Source organism: Telopea speciosissima, chromosome 8, assembly GCF_018873765.1.
Source record: "Telopea speciosissima isolate NSW1024214 ecotype Mountain lineage chromosome 8, Tspe_v1, whole genome shotgun sequence".
In the NCBI taxonomy this organism is placed as follows: Eukaryota; Viridiplantae; Streptophyta; class Magnoliopsida; order Proteales; family Proteaceae; genus Telopea; species Telopea speciosissima.
In genome coordinates, this window is record NC_057923.1 from 1,651,717 (window position 1) to 1,672,222 (window position 20,506).

The window sequence follows — 20,506 nt, forward strand, 5'->3', positions numbered from 1 at the left end:
AGTTTAAAAATGGCATCTCCCCAACTTTTCTAAGTTCATTGTCTAAATTTCTAACAAAATTAGAATCTTTCAGAGTTCAAAGACACTGAGAATCCACCAAATACCACTTGACTTTCTTCCGTTGGACAGCCACGGTTGTTCTAGGTATCGATAGTGCCAGAGCCCAATATTGATTCGACACTGATACATATCGGGTGAATCGAGCAAAAAGTGATTCAGTTTTGAAATTACACTTGATACCAGCCGATTCCAGCCGATCCCAATACCTATAACCTTGGGTGCTGCTGTTTTTCAATGCATTAACAGCCTGCCCGGTGGGTAGAAGAATACCTTGTTAATGCTATCCTCACAATAATGCCAACATTTAATGGTTCAGAAAAACCTGACAAGTTACGAATTGAACCAACTTCGGAGTATTGGCACCTGAACAAGAAACTCAGGAAACAGATATTCATGATTCATAACACCCAAAGTGACAGTCAAACCCACCATAGAATCATTTCTTCAGTGTGCAACTAGAATAATGAAGAAAAGAGACTACTGGGGCAAACTTTGGACTCTTGTTCTTTTGAAAATTTGATCTGAACATATTTCAGAGTATATATTCTCAGCTAAATATATTTCAGTCCTGTAATATGTAGTTGTCTTGAGATTAGATACTGTACAAAGGAATACATAATTCCTAGTAGCCCCAATATCTTAACCTTTATCACATCTGTGATTATCAAGGATGGTAGATTAAGGGGCATTGTTATCAATGGTATCGAGTCTGTCTGCTTAGTGTAGCTCCAGACAAAACGGTTAAATAGGATGTGGCTAGGGAAAGTAAGGATAAGGAGGGCTGCGTTCTTGACCGCAAAGAACCAGTCTGGCCCTCCAATCTCCAGGCCCCACCCAGCATTCCCATGCCAGACTTCTTCCCATATCCTGTACATACCAGTCAAAACTAGGTAAGCTGAGACAACTAGTGTCACAGGGAAATACCTTTGCCTGTCCCCAAACCCAGCAACAAAGTCTGAATCTTGGTTCAGGAGCAGTAAGATTGGTGCCAGGAAGAATATTGCAAGATTGGAGCTGCCAGTCAGGTTAATGTTCAAAACCAGGCATATAGCAAAGCACATAATAGTAGCAACATTACCGACTGCTGGCATCCAGGCACCATCTGCAGCCAACCTCTTGACCGTAAGCGTCGGCACAGTTGAGGCCCTCCGCTGTTGCATCAGCCTAAGTTTTGGAGGGAAGGCAGCTGAAGTACTCTGACCCGATTGATTGTGCATGCCACTCCTGTCATTGGTCCTCTCCTGTATTAACGAAGCCAACTCAAACTTTATCTCCAGCGCAATAAGCATGAAAATCGAAGCATATAACCCAAGAAGTGATGTCCTTGCCCCTTCAACTGCCAATAGCATGGAGAGCTTGTTGTCTTCATCAGCCACTCCAGCTCCACTGTCAAGGATGCTTTTGACTCTCAACTGGCCCTCCAGAAGGTATGTAACTGGGAAGAGAGCAACTACCAGAGCAAATACCCATGGCAGGAGCCTTGTGCTTGAGGCAGATGGGAAATGGGTGAAGACTACAAAGATTGTAGTACAGACCAAGGCTGCAACAATAAGGGCATGCAAGATTGTCGCTTGCAGGAAATATTCAACAGATATGTAGATTCCCAGTGCTATACCAACCCCAACTGCATAAAATGCTCTCAACTCAACAATGTACTTGATGGGAATGAATGAGGTAAATGCTGCCAGCGTGAGGAGGATTGTCAAGATTAGAAGCCATGATGGCCATGTAGGTTTTGAGGCCACAAAACCATAGATGGATATGTCATCAGCAGATTGATAAGCAGCCCCAATCAAGTTCGGGCGGAAAGCCCAGGATAAAGGAATTGGTGGTTGTAGCAAGATAAATAACAGGCCTGTTGCCACCACAAGCACTAAACATCTCTTTGCTGACTGCATAGGAAGCAAATAAATCACTCTGAATTAGATTACCCAAAAACATGAAGTCGATGGCAAAGGACTAAAAAAATTAAACAAGCACAACTGTTGATGTAAAAAATTAGCCAATTAAAATGTGAACAAGACTGTTTAACCCCACCCCCCCCCCCCCCCCCCCCCCAAAAGAAAAAAAAACCCCCAAAATAAAAAAGTGAAAGGGATTTGGAGGTGACTAAGAATTATTTCAATAATGAAATGGATGTCAGGGATATCTGTAATTATTGATGTGAAATGTTGACCACTAAATAGGCTATAAGGGTGTTTGCAAAGGCAATAGAGCAGGTCTTGTGCTGCAAAATTTAAATGGAATTTTGAAAGATGACTTGCATTCTTCAGGTCTTTTTGTGGGTTTGGAAATGTTTTTGCAGCGGAACTATAGTAAGAGCTGCCCTTTCCTCTATTTTAATAGCATTGAGACATTCGACTGTCTGTGGTGATGGGTTAACTCTTTAGAACATTCTCTTTTTTTATTGCCCTTTAGAGAAAGACACTTGGGTTAAGAGTTGAGGCATTGAGAAATCTATCAAATTAGAAATGATGGAATCTAAAGATAAATCCACCAGATGACTGTCCTTGGGCTGTAGATCTTGAGAAATTTACTTTTTGATATTTAAAGGGGCTCTATGAGAAGCAAGGAATTCATCGTAAATAATCAAATTGAGACAGGTGAATTGGACTTTCCTCAGGCTTCCTTTGTTTCAAAGTACAATATTTTTCAGGATTTGATAAAAACCAATACAAAATTGCACAAGGATTAAGAGAGGAGGGGGGGGGGGGGGAATATTCTACTATGACACATTACAAAGGTTGGAAAATAACTTCCAATTTAAATTGAGGGATCTTTTCCCGAAGTTTTTTTTTTTGGGTTGAGTGCTAAAAAGTGGTAATATACTGATATCTTGATCATTGATATCATCGGCACCCATGAGGGACTCCACACCTTCCATATGGCTGAATTCTTTCCCTTACTCATAATATAGTACTGAATTTGAATGATCAAAACAGTAGCCAAAGAAAATCTTTTCATAGAGAAAAAAACTCAGAATAGGGAAAATTCACATAACAAGAAATCAGATGGTTAGAATGATCCCAAACTCCCATCGAGTTTAACAAATCAATAGGAGAATGTTTGCTGAAAATTAGAACTTAATCCAATGGTTAAATCAGAAAATAGATGTAATCCTAGTAACAATAGGATAAGGGTAAAACAGTAATTAACTATGGAATTCAGAGACCAGAATTTAGGGTTGACTTGTCAATTGATTCTGTATATGGGTTAGAAAACAGTAATCAAAACAGATCATGAAATCAGATCTCGAGACCAGTCAAGGGCAGAATTCGAAAAATCAATCAATCTTTACTAATTCTTCCCCTCCTTATCATTGTGCATTGCAGTCCTATCCCTCTGGCTCTGTATCAATATACGGTTCATGTCCGGGTTCTCACATCCGACCGTATGGATTGGGAAGTTGAAGAACTGTTCAAAAATTGAGAGTGATCTATCTGATGGTCAGATTCTCTCAACTGAAATTCATGCAAAAAAGCCTTGCACATGAAATCTCAACTAGAACCAGATTTTCAGAACTAGAACAGTAGTTACTAGAAGATGAATTGCAGGAAATTAATTAGATCAGTACTTATTTGAATCGATGGAAGGAAAGAAAGATGGAAGAGTTAGAATAAACAGAAATTAAACACTCGGGCTTCACACCACAAGGTGGTTCGATTGGATCAAACACCAACCTAAACCTTGATCATACATGAGGGGTTTCTTGATCAAACACAAGGGGTTCTTCAATGGAAAAGACAATAGCAACAGAAGCAACTTTGTTTATCAAATTCGTGTACAATGCTGGCCTCCCTTACAAACTTATATAGAAGACTCAAAGTTAGACTCCTACACCAAAAAGGGAAGGCCTCACCCAATCCTTAACTAATGAGGTAACCCAAATTGACTAGGAAAGTGAAATAATAAAGAAACAGACTCAAAACAGGACTGAACTTATAGAATCCTAACCTAACCTAACTAAAAAAATTAATAACAATTACTTGCAACTTAACTTGAACCATATAGAACCGGTTCAATTGAACTAACCCAAAACATCTTAAAAGTAAAAAGCATACGAAATTAAGTCCTAATAAAGCAATCCCGTATGCAGCCTTAATACCCATAATTTAGCCCCATTAAAGTGGGATATTACATTGAAAACCCAATGGACTACAGACCCAACATGTATACAACCCAACCCTAGACTTATTCCTAATAAAACAAGCCCATTTCAGTGATGAATTTGAATCAACTCTACTATGACTAAACATGCTTCCTTGTCATGTCAAACTGAAAAGACGATGAATGGTAGGAAAAAAATAAATGAAGTTTATAAAGAATAATAATTTTCCAGGAAAATATTTTACAATGAAACAAAAAGAGCCCTCGTTCAAGTTTGGACAAATATTTTTGTTGGATCATATTTCATCTTCTAGTTTTGTTTTTTGTTGTTATGTCATAGGCATGTGGTTTTTCCTGCTCATTTGGTTACTGATTTTGCTTTTATGCTTGGTAAAAAACTTTTGTTGGTATGACAGTTCTCCAGCTGGTTGCCTGGTTGACATACGTGGTTTGTCATTTGTAGTTTTTCTTACTAAATGTCATATAGGGATTTTCTTATTGACACCCCTCAAGGTGTCAAATAATTTGTGACCTTACTTTTTTGCCCTTTTAGTATAACACAATTTTTTCCAAAGCAGGTAAATATTGTCATTTTACATATGTAATCAAAACATATGCATGACAATGATACCTTATGATAATGACATGTCACTTTCATAACTTAAAACCTGTTTATACCCCTAACTTAAAGAACTTTTGGGAATAAGACAATGGGCAATTTAAAGGTGTCAAGTTCTAAATACACCTGTAGAGGTGTCATTCAGACACTCCCCTATATATGTATACACCAAAGTGGTGAACTACGAAGTTGTAACCTTCCTTCGATTGCCCCTTGTCTTATTCCCAAAAGTTTTTTAAGTCAGGGGTAGAAAAAGGATTTTTAAAATAATTTGAAAGTGACTAACCATTATATCATTCTCCAGAGCTGTCATTGTCTTGCATCCTTTTCAAGTGTACATGTGAAATGACAGGATTTTACCCATGGAAAAAGCAGTCTCTTATACTAAAAGGGGAAAAAAGTAAGGTTACAACTTCTTTTCACCTACTTTGGTTACAACAAGATTTTTTTCATATAAAAAAAGGCGTACCCCGATGCACGAGGCTCCCACCACTGCGGGGTCTGGGGAAGGTCATAATGTACGCAGCCTTATTCCTGCTTTCACAGAGAGGCTGTTTCCAGACTCGAACCTGTGACCACTTGATCACAATGGAGCAACCTTACCGTTGCACCAATGCTCGCCCTCTTTTTCCATATAATATATATATATATATATATATGTATTATATCCTTTTGGACTGTGGACCTTAAAGTATCCATTATCCTCTTTAGTTCATCTAGTAAATGCTATGGACCAGGATAATTTTTGTGAAGCTACAGCTGGTAACCAGTTGGACTTGGGTTGGGTTGGACACCGGGGGTACAGTCACAAACGAAGCTTGTTTATTAGATGCGCCCGGAAGGCCAACCCTAATCCCACCCATTGTAAACTTGTCAAACCAAAAACTAAACCAAGAAACCCACTTAAATGAGCCATAACATGTAAAATGTGTGTCCTCAGGCACAGGGTGTTAAGGGCTTAAGGCTGCCTAAACACAACAGAAGATTCCTTCTTTTTTTTCATTTTCTTTTTTTTTGGTGGGGGGGGGGGGGTGGGGGAGGGTGAGATTTACACTGATAGTAAAGTAGTAACAACCAGCCTAATCCATTGAGGATAACCCTCACCTACCAATACCATGGAAGAAAATACTGTCAACCCAAGCCCATAATTACTGAACTTGGAATGATGCACGTAGATTTACAAAACCATTGGGCAATGAGTACATTAAACAGCAAAATTTAAAAAAGAAAAAATGACAAGGGACTGACTGCTTACAATGAACAAAACTAGTGTTTGACCACAAAACCACTGGAAAAGAGAACCATTCCCTTAACCGTAACCAAAGGCCAAACCAGTCCACTCAAAATAAACCGTTTATAATGCTACACAATAACTAGGCCGCTAATTCCTTACATGTGTTTGACCTTTTGACTCACTAGAATTCCTAATTTTCCTCAACCGGCAATTTTAGCAAATTCCATGGGCCATGAGTGCTTAACACTTTCCTAAACAAACAAAAATACTAAATTATGAAATAAACCAAAGATAAGACTACCAAATACCAATCTAACCAAATTTACTAAATTATGTAATCCAGTCACAAACTGAAACTCCTTTGGAAAGTTGATCAAAACTTTCCTAATATAGAATGGAATTGCAAGATCTTGTCCTGTTGGAGAGGCAACTCATTAACCTTTCAAATGACAATTATATCACACAAAAAGGAAGAGTTTTGACCTTCCAAATATAAGCCTTAACAAAAATAACCAATTTCTCATAAACACCAAATTGATCCAATGGTTTATCAAACTACAGGAATTCTTCTCAAGGATGCTCCTGCATCATGGAAATTTCCTCTTCCTTTCTAAGGAAGAAGATATTTTCTAGAGGACCTAGAAATTCTTTTCCTTGGAAAAAATCTGAGTCATTTGATACTTCTATTCAACTCCTAGAAGATTTGTTTTTCCTTACCTTTTTGGGGAAAGGGTGGGGGATTTAATCAGCTTTTGAGCAAACACAAGCTGCTGTTGAGGCAAAATAGAAAAGAAAAGAAGAAGATAATTGAAAACAGGTTTTGGTGGTTAAGGTCTTCCTTGCAATATCATATCCCAAAACGAGTGGCAATTTCACAAGGCTTAAAAATTAAAATTAGTGCTTAGTGCGATTACAACTTTGCGGGGGGGGGGGGGGGAGGAAACTGCTTATTTTTTAGTTTTGGCAAACCCAGATAAGTGCTTATTTTCTTAAGCAATAAGCTAAATTTCAGCTTATTTTAAGCAAGCCCTGGGAAGCTTTTTATGAGTTCTTATTTGCACAAGCTCTTATTTAGAGAGGGGGGAACAACATGTGCTTTAAATGGATCTTAAATATTTCATTGCAAATGGGAAAAAAAAAATTTATTTTGGTATTATGTTCCCAAACAGCATATTTCAGTGCAAATAGGTGGGTAAATTAAGTGGTTTAAATACGTCCTTATTTAATAAACACACTTATTCATAAAATAAGCATACCTAAATGACCCTTGAATGAAAACCCAATAAAACCGAATAGATTTAGGAGTTTGCACTTTGCAGTACAACATTTACCAATCAACAGTAGAATGGAGTAAATAAATTGGTGCAAAGGCTCACCATCCACTACCCTAATTTCTTTCTGGTAAACTGAACTGAAAAGTGAGTTTTGGAAGAGAAAAGCTTCTTTTTTTTTTGGGGGGGGGAGGGGAGGGGGGGTTAGTGTCTGACTGACTCAGATCAAGTCTGAGCACTTTTCAGACAATTTGAACCACTGAATGATCAAACCATAGCCAAAACTAAGATAAAGAAAACAACTGTGCCGTTAAGGGAAGAAAACATATCGATGGAGGGGGAGGGAAAAGAGATAAGATCGATCTTCTTGGGAGAAAAAAGAGAGAAGAAGAGAAGAAATCAGGTATAGGATACCGATCCCGTATGCACTGCTCAATAGAACCAAAACTCTTTAAAAAAACTAACGTTCTTTTCTCAAATCATCTCTTATTGATGGGAGGTGAATTACATATACAAAGACCACCTAAAATTCCTAAATTGACTTTAAAAAGGACTCATACAACAACAACCATAACCTTATCCCAACTAAATGGGGTCGGCTACATGGATCCGACGAGGTTGGGACAATAATAGAAATAGGAGAAGTAGAAGGGAGTAAAAAGTACAAAAGTTAGGAGTAAAAGGAAGTAAAAAGATAAAATAAAGTTACTAAAGGAAAAAGTCTAAGCAATAATCACAGCAGCATCCCATGAACATCCCCCTATAAAGGTTTGGCTACACAGGTCCTTTCCTCCAAACAACTCTATCCGCGGTCATACTAGGGTCGAGCCCTACCACATGCATATCCTTTCTTACCATTTCTCCAATATTCATTTGAGGCCTGCCCCTACCTCTTTTAGCTCTTTCAAACTAAATCAGGTCACTCCTCTTTACTGGTGCATCCATGGGTCTCCGTTGGACATGACCATACCACCTCAAGCAGCTCTCACAGAGCTTGTCCTGGATTGGTGCAACTCCCGATTCGGTTCCAATACAACCATTCCTTACTTTATCTCTTCTGGTCTTGCCGCACATCCTCATCTCCGCTACACTCATCTTATCTATATTACTCTTCTTAATGGCTCAACATTCCGCCCCATATATCATCGCAGGTCTTATTACTGTCCTATAGAATTTCCCTTAAGCTTACTAGGCATGCGTTTGCCACATAAAACTGCTGATGCACCTCTCCACTTCATCCATCCTACTTTAATTCTATGTGAAACATCATCCTTTATATCACCCTCATTGTTAATCGTTGACCCCAGGTGTCTAAAGTATTCACTTGGTAGTATCTCTTACTCCTCAAGTTTCACCACATCATCACCTCTCCTAGTTTGACTGAAGTTACACATCATATATTCTGTCTTTAATCTGCTTAACTTAAAACCTCTTGATTCCAAGCAAGATCTCCATAACTCAAGCTTTGCGATCCCCTCCACTGTCTCGTCTATCAAAACAATAGCATCAGTGAAAAGCATACACTAAGGGACCTCATCTTAGATATGCTTGGTTAAATCATCCCTGATGAGTGCAAACAAATAAGGGCTTAGAGCTGATCCTTGGTGAAACCCAATTGTAATTAGGAATTCACTACTTTGGCCCTCTGCAATTCTGACACTTGTCACCACGCCCTCATACATGTCCTTAATTATAACCACATAGTTACTTGAGCTCCTTCTCTTCCCTAATACATGTCAAATGAGCTCTCTAGGAACTCTATCATAGGCCTTTTCTAGGTTGATAAAGACCATATAGAGGTTCCTTTTGTAAGATCTAAAAATTTCCATAAGCCTTAGAAGGTAAATTAGCTTCAGTCATGGATCTGCCTGGCATAAAACCAAATTGGTTCTCCGATATATCAGTTTCTTTTCTTAGGTGTGCTTCAATGATTTTCTCCCATAGCTTCATGCTATGACTCATTAGTTTAATGCCTCTATAGTTATTGCAGTTCTGGATATCACCTTTGTTCTTATAAATTGGAACTACAGTGCTTCTCCTCCAATGATCTAACATTATTTTTGTACTCAAAATCTTGTTAAACAGCTTGGTTAGCTAAGATACCCCTCGTACTCGTAAGCTCTTCCACACTTCAATTGGAATCTCATCCGGTCCTGGGGTTTTCCCTACCCTCATCTTTCGTAGGGCCTCTTTAACTTCGGCCTCGCTAACTTGTAGAAGTCCATGACAAATGCTGGCTTCAGGTCTATTCCTCTCAACTTCCGAATCCATTCTATCAGTCAAGGTAGCTCCATCAAGTAGATTGTAAAATATTCATCCCATCTCTCCAAAATGTCCGCATCCCGTAATAGTACTCTACCATCCTCGCTTTTAATGCATCTAACGTGGTCTAAATCTCTACTCTTCCTTTCTCTTATTTTAGCTATCCGATAGATCAAATTTTCCCTTCTCTAGCATTACATTTTTCATACAGGTCATCATATTTGTTCGCTCTTGCTTTCCCCACAATCTTTCGAGCTTCTTTTCTCCCGCATCGTTGTTTACACCCCTATTTCGGTCATCACTAGGCCGTACAATCGGGTTAAACAAATACGGTTGCAAACCATTCCCAGGGAATTATTCAAATTTCAAATTTGAATAAGAGCAGTTGCTGACAGGAACTACCTTAACTACTAGGCTGCTTATAAAAGAGAAAGCCCAGCAACAAATAAGGGATCCACAAATCAAATCAAACAAGTCCTTATCTTTTATCTTTTATTTTCTTTTTTAGAGTAGTGCAATGTAGATTTATCCTGCAATATGTGTGAAAACCACTGTAAATTTGAACTTTGGAACTTGTGTGATTTTAGGTTCCAGTTCAGTGTCCATGGTTGCTTCGATGCTGTGGGCTGCATCAGTAGAGGATGCAGATCGAACTCTTAACACACCTATGGAGGATTCCAGGGAGTCTTCCCAACTTGCCATTCTGGAGTCTGAGGACCCTGCTGGTACCCTGCACCAGAGTTACCTGTGTCGGATCTGCTGGCTGGACCATATGCAGAACCTTTCTATCTCTTAAACCTACTGTGAGTACTAAATTATTCTACTGTATATTGTATTATATTGATCAATTAGAGTTTGTAGGGGCAGATTAATAATTTACCTTTGTAGGACCCGCATCCCCAGTGGGGAATCCAATTTTCAGTAGTTACCCGTGTTTGGAATTCCCCTTGACATCATTTTATGTTTAAAAGAAGATAATTAATAAACTAATTCTAATTAAAATCAGCTTTAAGAAGTAGATTATAAAAACAGATTTTTTATTTAACTAGGCAAACATACTTTAACTAAACCACTATATATATATAAACCTATTTTTACTATTCACAAATCCTAAAACATAAGGAATCGATTCAGACCTTAGAACCTTAGAGAAGAAATAGAAAAGAAGAAGAAGGGAAGAGATGGGCTGCATGATGGGGATTTGTTTCTCTACCTAATTTGGAGCTTTTGGATATTCTTTGGAGTCCTTGCTGCACAATACTAAGGCTACCTTCATCCCTTCTCACTGCTGAACTTAGGTAAGCTGAAATTCCTGCTGTTCCCATATTTTTCTCCTAATTTCTCTATCCCTAATTGAGTTTATGATAAAATCTGCCATTAAACCTTAGCATTTATAGGTTTAAGAGACCAAACCCCATGCCTTAACCCCAATTTGAGTAAATTTCTGGTTCAGATATGGCTGCAAGCTGTGAATTACATGTTGCTCTTCAAATTACAGCTGAACTTTGTAGTTTATTAAAACCTAAAATGATAATTGTGATTAATTGACAAAAACCCCCAAATTAATTGTGGTTTTTGAAATTAAACCATAAATTTGTATTGACCCACCTTAGATTAGGATAAAAACCTGAAATTGGGTCTTTGCATGTGAAGATCCATGCAATTGGAGCAAAAACCCCAAATCTGACATGACAGCCGGATGGAGTTGCAGGCCTAGGGCCGGTCATCCGACCCTCTGGCAGTCTGAATCCGGCTGCCCATTTTGGTGTTTTGGTCGAATTGGTCCCTTAGGGTTTGACCTAGGACTCTTCCTAAACCTAATATGTGTTGTTTGTTTGATAATTAGGGCTGTATACCCTGTTCTTTGCCTGATTTGTCTGGATCATTGGAGTTTTATTGGCTTAGGCTAGTCTGCCGTACCAAGTAAGGGAATTTTGACTTAATTTTTGGCGTGTTTATTGATTTAATTATATCTTGTTGAGTATGCCATGTCATGCATCATAATTATGACTTAGTTCATGTAGTTTTATAGCTTTATATTCTTTGCGTTAGTTGCCTGTGAATTAGGATGCATTGGCATACTGCATTGCACTGTTACTTACTTTGGAATTATATGAATAGTGTTGATATACTGGTTAACTTGCAATTATTCTATCTGATACACATGCCATCATGATAGACTGCATTGAGTCAGGATTTTCATTGCCCAGTACTACATCCCTTACCAACAGGGGAAGAGGTGTTGGATAACTCGTGGTAGGTCCGAAGGGTAAATTCCAGAATGCCATTCACTGTCCCATGTTACCGTAGAACACTCAGGTGTGGGAATAAACAGTAGGGTTAGTCACTGGGAGTCCGTTAGCGTCAGATGTATGATGCCTGAGCTGCCGGGTCTCCACCGTAGTAGAATGCTTTCGCTCAGGTGACCGACATCTGGTTATTCGTTTCCGGGACCGAGGCTAGTATTCTATTACAGTAGTACTTATACCTCATGTGACTTAGTATCCATGTTAGGAGCATGCTTGTTTAGGGCATTCATCAGGGACTATTTGTATGTGTTTGCATGCTTTTCCTTACTGGGCTCAGTGGAGCTTACCCCTGTGGTGCACCTTATTTTCAAATGACATTGCTGCTGGTTCTGTGGGAGTCACTTCTGCTTTGGACACCCCTTCAATTCTTGGAGTTAATACTCCTCTTGTAGTGGAGCACGATGCCTCGTGCTCGTGTGATGACTGCGCATTCTCTTGAGCCGCCTGACAGACAAGCTACTTCCTTCCCTCCTTCCCTTTTTGTTATAACACTTTTGTATAGACTATTGTAAATAAGGCTTTTTGGGTTTTGGGTTACTATATGTGGACTACCTTTGTAACTCAACTTCACTTGTATATATACAACAGCTTTATCATTAGCTTTCCTTATTACTGTCTTAATCTTATATTTAAATTGCTTCCGCTGCATTTAATTCTGTATTTGTGAATAGGGTACTGCAATTGCGATCTTGGTGGGTTGGTTGGATGACAGAGACATCCAGTCACACTTGGCCCTTATAAATCGGGCCGGGGTGTGACAATATGTCTTTTGGCTTGCTCCAAAAGACAGTCATTATCATCTAGTTACAAGCTTCAATAGTTCGTGGCTGGGAGAGTTGTAAAGGCTTCAACAAATTCGTTTCTATGTTGTTCGCAATTTGGTCTTAGAGTAGTGGTAGTATACATACCAAGTTGTAAGCCTCATCAGTTTCGGATTTGGAAGAGTTGTAATGACTTCAACAAATACGATCTGTAAAGTAAGTAATTTGATTTCATCTTCTTCTTGGCATTGCAATCTTTGCATTTTGAAAAGTCCTTGGATTACCAAGGCATGGTAGACTCCACTCATTGATTCAATTCATTTTGTGGCATCTTCAATTCACGCTGTCAATGCCGAATTTAGTGGAAACATTTTTGGCATACCCGGTGGGACACCAGCCAGAATAGAATCTTATTGCCAAGAAGAAGAAATGTCGATGAAGGGAATCCAATTCCGAATCAGGCACAGGAACGGTGCTCAACTAGGGGCAAATCCTGTTGTAAATGAGCACCGAGAAGTCATAACCCATCGTCACGGGGCACGATTTACATACCAACCTTGTTGCTGTTGTTTTGGATGGCCGACAGCCTATTTTTCGGCCAATAACCAAGCCTCTATTGGTCGTCACCTACTAGGGGCAAAGCCTTATTGTGAATGAACATGGAGAAGCCATAATCCACTGAATCAAGCAAGGGGGCACGGTTTAATGAAAACTACATCGGGATTTCACTTGTCGGATCTGGAGACATTAGCATATACTACATGAAACATGGTATGACAAATTTATTTTTTGGTTTCATACGGCTCGTAACTTCCGAATCCAAAGGGCCATGTATACCTGATTCAAGAATGACGATGATGGGAATGATGGAAACGGCATTAGATTGGGCTACCAAGGCCTCACCATGTCTTTCGGTCGTTCTATCTTGGAGTAACCGATTCTGATCTCCCTGCTATGTTGTGGAGTTATGTATTAGTGGAGGTATTGATGTCATGGAGGTAGTTACGCAATTTACCACCAAACGTGGGTTGCAGTTATAAACAACGTAGAAGTTGTATATGGATGAAGCTTATTAGCCTATTTTATAGGCATACGTAGAACCCACTCTTTAATTCAATTCATTTTGTGGCATCTTCAATTCACGCCGTCGATGCCGAATTTAGTAGAAACAATAGTATCTCACTTTATCCTCTGCCTCGCAATCCTTTGCCAAGTCTTAAAACAAACTTTCTTAGTTCTAATGGCTGTTTGGACCTCGTCATCCCACCACTAAGTCTCTCTAGGACCCATACGCATACCCTTGGAAACCCCTAGAACTTCCTTAGCAACCTTCTTAATACAAGTTGTCATCTCAATCCACATCTCGTTGGTATCACCCTCAAAATCCCACCTTCCTTGTAAACCCACTTTATTGGTCAATGACTCTAAGAGAGTTCCTTGTAGTCGCCCCATCTTATCTTAGGACAAACCTGTTTCGCCTTCTTACGTTGCCTCATACTGAGGTACATATCCAAGACCACCAGTCTATGTTGGGCAGTTAAGCTCTCTCCTGGTATAACCTTACAATCCTTACATAATAATCTGTCAGATCTTCTAGTAAAGAAGAAATTTATTTGGCTGGCATGTTGTCCACTCTTGTAGGTAATTAAATATTTCTCTCTTTTTAAAACAGGTATTTGCAATGCACAGATCAAACGCTATCGCAAAGTCTAGCACTGAGATCCCTTCTTCATTTCTCTCCCCAACTCCATATCCTCCATGAACCTCATCATATCCTTTACGATCTCTGCCCACATGTCCGTTAAGGTCACCTCCGATAATAATTTTCTCTCCTTGACCAAAACCATGCACTAAATCATCCATGTGTTCCCAGAATTGTAATTTAACACTCTCACCTAATCCTGCCTGGGGCGCGTTTGCGCTAACTATGTTGATAACCTCGTTGTCTAGCACCAGCTTGATAGATAGGATCCTATCCCCAAATCTTTTAACGTCCACTACAATATAATATAACCACCCAAAGGTCAATTTCAGTCCATTAGACTGTCATAAGCACCTTATAAGCTTTCCAAGTTTGGATATAGGCATCCATACGGGATTAATGCCTAATGCAACTGCATCAATTCCCCTGATGTTGAGAAAAACTCACCCTTGAATTTTGTAGAATGGTAGGAATAACATTTTAATGGATGCTTGCAGTTCCTTGTTGATAACTCGAACACATTAAAAAATTCGAATCTTCAATGTTGCATCCCCGACTTAAAATATGCAGGGAATAACAAATTAAATATGCTAAACATCCTTCGTTGCAGTGGAGTCTGTTGTTACTTCACCAATAACAACCATCTCGTTTCCCTTGACCATTATTTGTTGTCCCACATTAGAGCGGTCTTCCTCTTGCATTGACCCTTTCGGCTTTTCCTGTGGATGCATTGTGAGTGTCGCTTTGACTAACTTTAATCAGTTATCACTTATCCTATTACAACCCTTTCAAAACAAAATTGTATTGTAGACATAGTTCAAAATCTCGCGAAATCGCAATCGAGATTTCGGAAATTTCGAATATTTCGAGCTGCTCGAAACGAAATGCTACTTCGAATCGAAAAAATACAATATCTCGAGCGAAATTCTCGAAATTTCGTGATATCTCGAAATCTAATTTTTCGTCAAACCCCTTTATATAAAAGACCACATTTCGTCAGTTTCGGTCGAAACGAGACTTCAAAACAGCTCTGGTTTTTTGGTTTTTTGGTTTTTGCTTGGTTTTTGCTCATTTCTTCTCCATTCTTCCACTTCCCATTTGAATCCTTGCCGCATCTACGCCGGAACCACTTGGAGAACACAAGATTCAAACTTCTTAGCACATCTGTGAAGCCTTTCCACTATTCCAGGTAAAACCATATTCTCAAAATTGGTTTTTTTTAAGGAAATGCATGATCAATATGTTTGTTTGTGATGAAATAAATATATGTTAGACACCGGAAGCCGATCTACAACTTCACGGTGTCGAAAACACCATTTTGGGTGACTATTTTTCCAAAACACCATTTGGGTGACTATTTTTGCAATTTGAACATTTAAATGTGTTTATATAGCCTAAAATAGGGTTTCCATGAAGTTTCAGGCCTTAACTTGGCCTAAAACCCACCGAAATGACCTACCGAAACTTACCAAAAAAATACAATATTTCGACCGAAATATCCGAAATTTCGAATATTTCGGATATTTCGGTCAGCCAGAAATACCGAAACAAAATGAGTTCTCGAACAATGATTGTAGATGAGAGGGCTTCAACATACATACATTTGCTTTAGGATCAAGAACACCCTGTCGAGCTTCCAACCATTGTTGATCAACTCCGATGATGTGTTTCGAAGAGTCAAACACCTCACAATAAGCACCATCAAAATACGGAGAAATTATATATTCAACAAAAAACATCATCTTCAGATTCAATGATAATTTCATTGGTCTTTGATAATATCTCCACTAAAAACCGCAATACAAAAATGTCGCTTTGTCCTTCATCAATGAATAAAATAGCTAGCTTTTCGATGAGCAAACAAACTCTAGTCTTGAACATAAAGAAATCCATATCCAGGTTTGCTCTGATACCAAATAATGCAGTCCAAAAATCCAGATTATGGATTTCAGATGCAAGCAGATCCAATGGTCAAACTGTAATCAAATCTAAGACAAAGGAAATTTGATAAAGGAAGAAATCAGATCGATGGAAGGTGAGGGAAAATAGATGAGATCGATCATCTTGGGAGGAAGAAGAGAGAAGAAAAGAACAGAAGAAATCAGGCATAGGATACCAATCCCGTATGCACTGCTCAATAGCACCAAAATTCTTTAAAAAACACTCATATTCTTTACTCAAATCATCTATAAAGACCTTCTAAAATTCCTAAATTGACTCAAAAAATGCCTCACAATCATGCTAATAAAGTAAATAAACTCAAATCAGAACTTTATCTAGCTATTAAGTATCATAATCTAACTCAAACAGTCAACTTAACAACTAATCGCATGTGCTGACTTTATCCCCACTTTATGAGCTCATAAATTAGGCCCAATACAATGAAACACAAAAAAAAAGGCCCATTGATGTGATTAAATCATCTACATAGGTTTATTTAGTTCAATGGGTTCTTTGCAATGGACCACTTTAATGGGCTTATAATATGGATAGAGGCTAGACATACGAAATTTTTTAAATAAGTGTCTTTATTTCTTTATTTTAATTGTTATTAGGTGTTTAAGTTAGGCTGGATTAGGATTCTACAAGTCCTGTCTTGTTTTGAGTTAGTTTCCTTCATTATTTTAGTTTCCTAGTCAAATTAGGCTACCTTATAAGTTAAGGATTGGGTTAGGCCTATCCTTTTTAGTGTTTGACTCTGTATTTGAGTTTTCTATATAAGTCTGTAAAGGGATCCAGCATTGTACACAAAGTTTGATTAATGAAAAGCTATTGTTGTCCCTTCCAGGCGTGAAGAACCCCTTGTGTGTGATCAAGGCTCCTTGAGTTTGATTAAGACTGGTTGGTGGATAATCCTTCCAACCACCTTGTGGTGTGAAGCCCTGGTGTTTCTCTATCTTTTATTATTCTTCCAACTTCTTCCCTTCCATTATTCAAGTACAGTTCTGAATTTTCTAGAATTCATGTTCTAGTTGACAAACATACGCAAGGGTTTTTTTGACATAAATCTCAATTGAGGGAATCTAGCTATTGGATTATTTCCCAATTTTTAGGAACTGTTCTAGACCCTAAAGGAAGAACTCGATCAGAGTTTTACCCTGATCTGGTTTTATTTGATTATTCCAATTCTACCCTTTTCCCCAGATTCTGGATTTCTGCAATTCTGGTTATTGTATCAATTTACTGTTCTGATATACTAGTGAGATTTAATACATCACTTCAATTCTGATCTATTGATACAATCCTACTGTTTGTTTTAATGATCTGATTTGTGAATTTACTGTCATACCCTTATCCTAGTATTACTAGGATTGCTGCATAACTTCAAATCCAACCAGTAGATTCATCTGAAACTTCCAGCAACTATTCCATACTATGAATAGACCAAAACCTTTGGGCATGACTCCAAGCTTTGTTCCCCCTCGGCCCTGGCCTCTACTCGACCTTCTCCATCTGTTGGTGAGGCGCCGACTGCCGATGTTCTGCCTTCGAATGCCGGAGAGGAGCTTCTGCCTCATCCAAACCCTATTCGTCAAAGACATAGGTCTCGTGGCAGGAGGAGAACCAGATCTTGTCACCGGAATCTCCACAGTGCAGCGACGTTGCCGGCGGAGGCCAGCAAGGATTTGGATAGGTCGAGCAAGCAGCTTTCCTTGGGTCAGAACAGGTTCAGTCTTCTTGCTGACATAGATGATACGGATACTATCGCTTGCCCCGAAATGCTCCAATTCGATGTTTTGCCTTGCAGCAGGTCTCGGATGCCGGAAGCAACAGCATCTGAGCTTCCCTTTTCTAGCTCTTGCGATGGTACCTCTTCTGTGACTGCTTGTCTGTCGCTGGCTCCTCTGGAAACCTACCCTTTGCCTACTTCGGTCTCTGCATCTTCACTTTCTCGAGCTTTGTCTTTGCGAGGCATTTTGGAGTTAAACTCCTCCTCAGGCTTTTTAGACAAATCTCGGTTGGGGCCCACTTCATTTGTCGTTTCTTCTTCAATTCCTCCTTTGGTCCTCTCGGGCAACTCCTCTTCTTATGGCCTGGACCCAATTAACTTGGGCTTGTTGATTCCTGGGTCGGGCTCTACCATAGTTATCAAGGCGTCGCCATGGCGTCCAGGCTCCTTGGTCGCCGTGGATGCCTTGGGCGCCATGGCGGGCGCCTTGCCGCCATGGCGGTGTCACCTTGAATTTTGACCCTCTAAAATGCCAGGGTCGCCTTCCCGCCTTGATAACTATGAGCTCTACTTTCTAACGGGTCGGGTCCTCAACCTAACCCAGATGACTCTTCCCCTTTACCCGACACTCCTGGTGTTCTTTGCCCTCTGGTTTCCTACAAGTCAAATTTTGGTTCTCCTCTCAACTGCTCCAACAAGCGTCGGCACCGGAGCCAGATCTTGTTCCATTATGACTCGACTCTTGGAGTCTCCGCTGCCCCTTCTCCCTCTTTCCCAATGATCCAAGGTTTCTTATGGAATACTCAGGGCTTAAACTCCGCCTCGAAGCATGCTTCTGTTCGTTCCCGTCTTCGCTCTTCTCGTTCTGCTTTCTGTTGTCTCCTTGAAACTCACATCAAGGAGCAAAATTCTGATAAAATCCTTAAGTCTATTGACCCTGGCTGGTCTTTGCTTTCAAACTATTCCTTCCACCCAAATGGCCGAATTTGGATCCTTTGGGATCCTACAAAATCTCCATCTCCCTTCTTTCCTCATCCTCCCAATTCATTCATCTCCGTTTTTCTAACTGCCTAGGCCACACTTCCTTTTTCTTCACTGTTATCTATGCTCATAACTGTTCAAATCAAAGGTCTCTTCTTTGGACTGATTTGTGTTCCATTGCCAGCAGCATTGGATCCCTCCCTTGGGGATTGGGGGGTGACTTTAACGTCATCAGATTCAGTTCTGAAAAAACAGGGTGGTAACCACTTAGACTTGGAAGCTATGGACAATTTCAATGGGTGTATTGAAGACATTGGGGTAAACGAACTTAGATGGACGGGTTTCCCTCTTACTTGGAGCAACAAAAAGGCTGGTATCCACCGCATCTCTTGCAAGCTTGACAGAGTATTAGTCAATGAAGCTTGGCTAGCTTCTTTTCCCTCTTCTCATGCCACCTTTGATAACCCAAACATCTCTGACCATTCCCAATATCCCTTGCCATACAGCCTTACTCTTCTTTTGGCCCCAAACCTATAAGTTTTTTGATATGTGGTCCTCTCATCCCTCCTTCTAGCCCACGGTTTTGGAAGCTTGGAACAAACCAGTTTTTGCTTTCTCAACTCCCCTCATTGCTTTCTCCAGAAAGCTTCGCAATGTCAAGGAAGCCCTCAAGGTTTGGAATAAGAACATTTTTGGTAATATTACTCTTCAAATTGCTGATTGTAAAGATAGGCTTGCCTCTATTCAGATTCAGCTGCAAGCCGACAACCTCAATAGTCTTCTTGCTGAAGCCGAGAAAGAGAGCACTATTGAGCTATCCTCCTTGCTCTCTCGGGAAGAGAACTTCCTCAAGCAGAAATCTAGAATTAAGTGGCTTGACTTGGGTGATTCCAATCTTGCTTACTTCCACCGTTCAGTGAAAGCTAGTGTCAATGCAAACTCCATCACTCAGCTCACTTCCCATGATGGCTCTCTTGCCACTACTGTTAAGGACATAAAGGACTTGGCTGTTCAGCATTTCAAAGGTATCTTCAATGCTCCCATGGAGGGAAATGTTCCTATTCAAAGTCATTTACTCAACAAGTTCATCCCTCCTGATCGTCTTGAAGTTCTGAGCTCTATCCCTAAAGAAGATGTGCTGAGATGTGTTACCCGATATTATAAGGGTATTTTTGGTATTTTATTTATGGTTTATTTATGTACTTTTGAACAAGGGTAGAATTGTAATTTGGGCTGTGACACTGTTTACGTGAACAGTGTCGTGAACAATGTTTCCCTTTGTAATCTCTTTTATTATTATTATTATAAATAGAGAGCTTGACTGATCTCATTGATCATTCAAGCCATTCACGAAATTCCTGTTTTGTTAACATGGCATCAGAGCCAAATACACTCTGATCTAGGTTTTCAAAACCCACCTCCCTCCCTTCGATTTTTTTTCTCCTTCCCTCCATCGAGCTTCTTCCCTTCTTCTTTCTTCCTTTCTTTTGGTTCTTCTTCTACCATCAGGGCAGCACTACTGAGGTGATC

The 20,506-nt window shown here is 39.6% G+C and overlaps 1 protein-coding gene across 1 annotated transcript in view; it reads right to left on the minus strand.

Moving 5' to 3' along the window:
• Positions 1 to 547: 547 nt before the first annotated feature.
• The window catches only part of LOC122670861, a 33,469-nt gene continuing 13,510 nt past the window's right edge, over positions 548 to 20,506 (minus strand). The window contains exon 4 of the mRNA XM_043867872.1: positions 548 to 1,952. Coding sequence (XP_043723807.1) covers positions 612 to 1,952 — 1,341 coding nt within the window. The 3' untranslated portion in view covers positions 548 to 611. The remainder of the gene's footprint in view (positions 1,953 to 20,506) is intronic.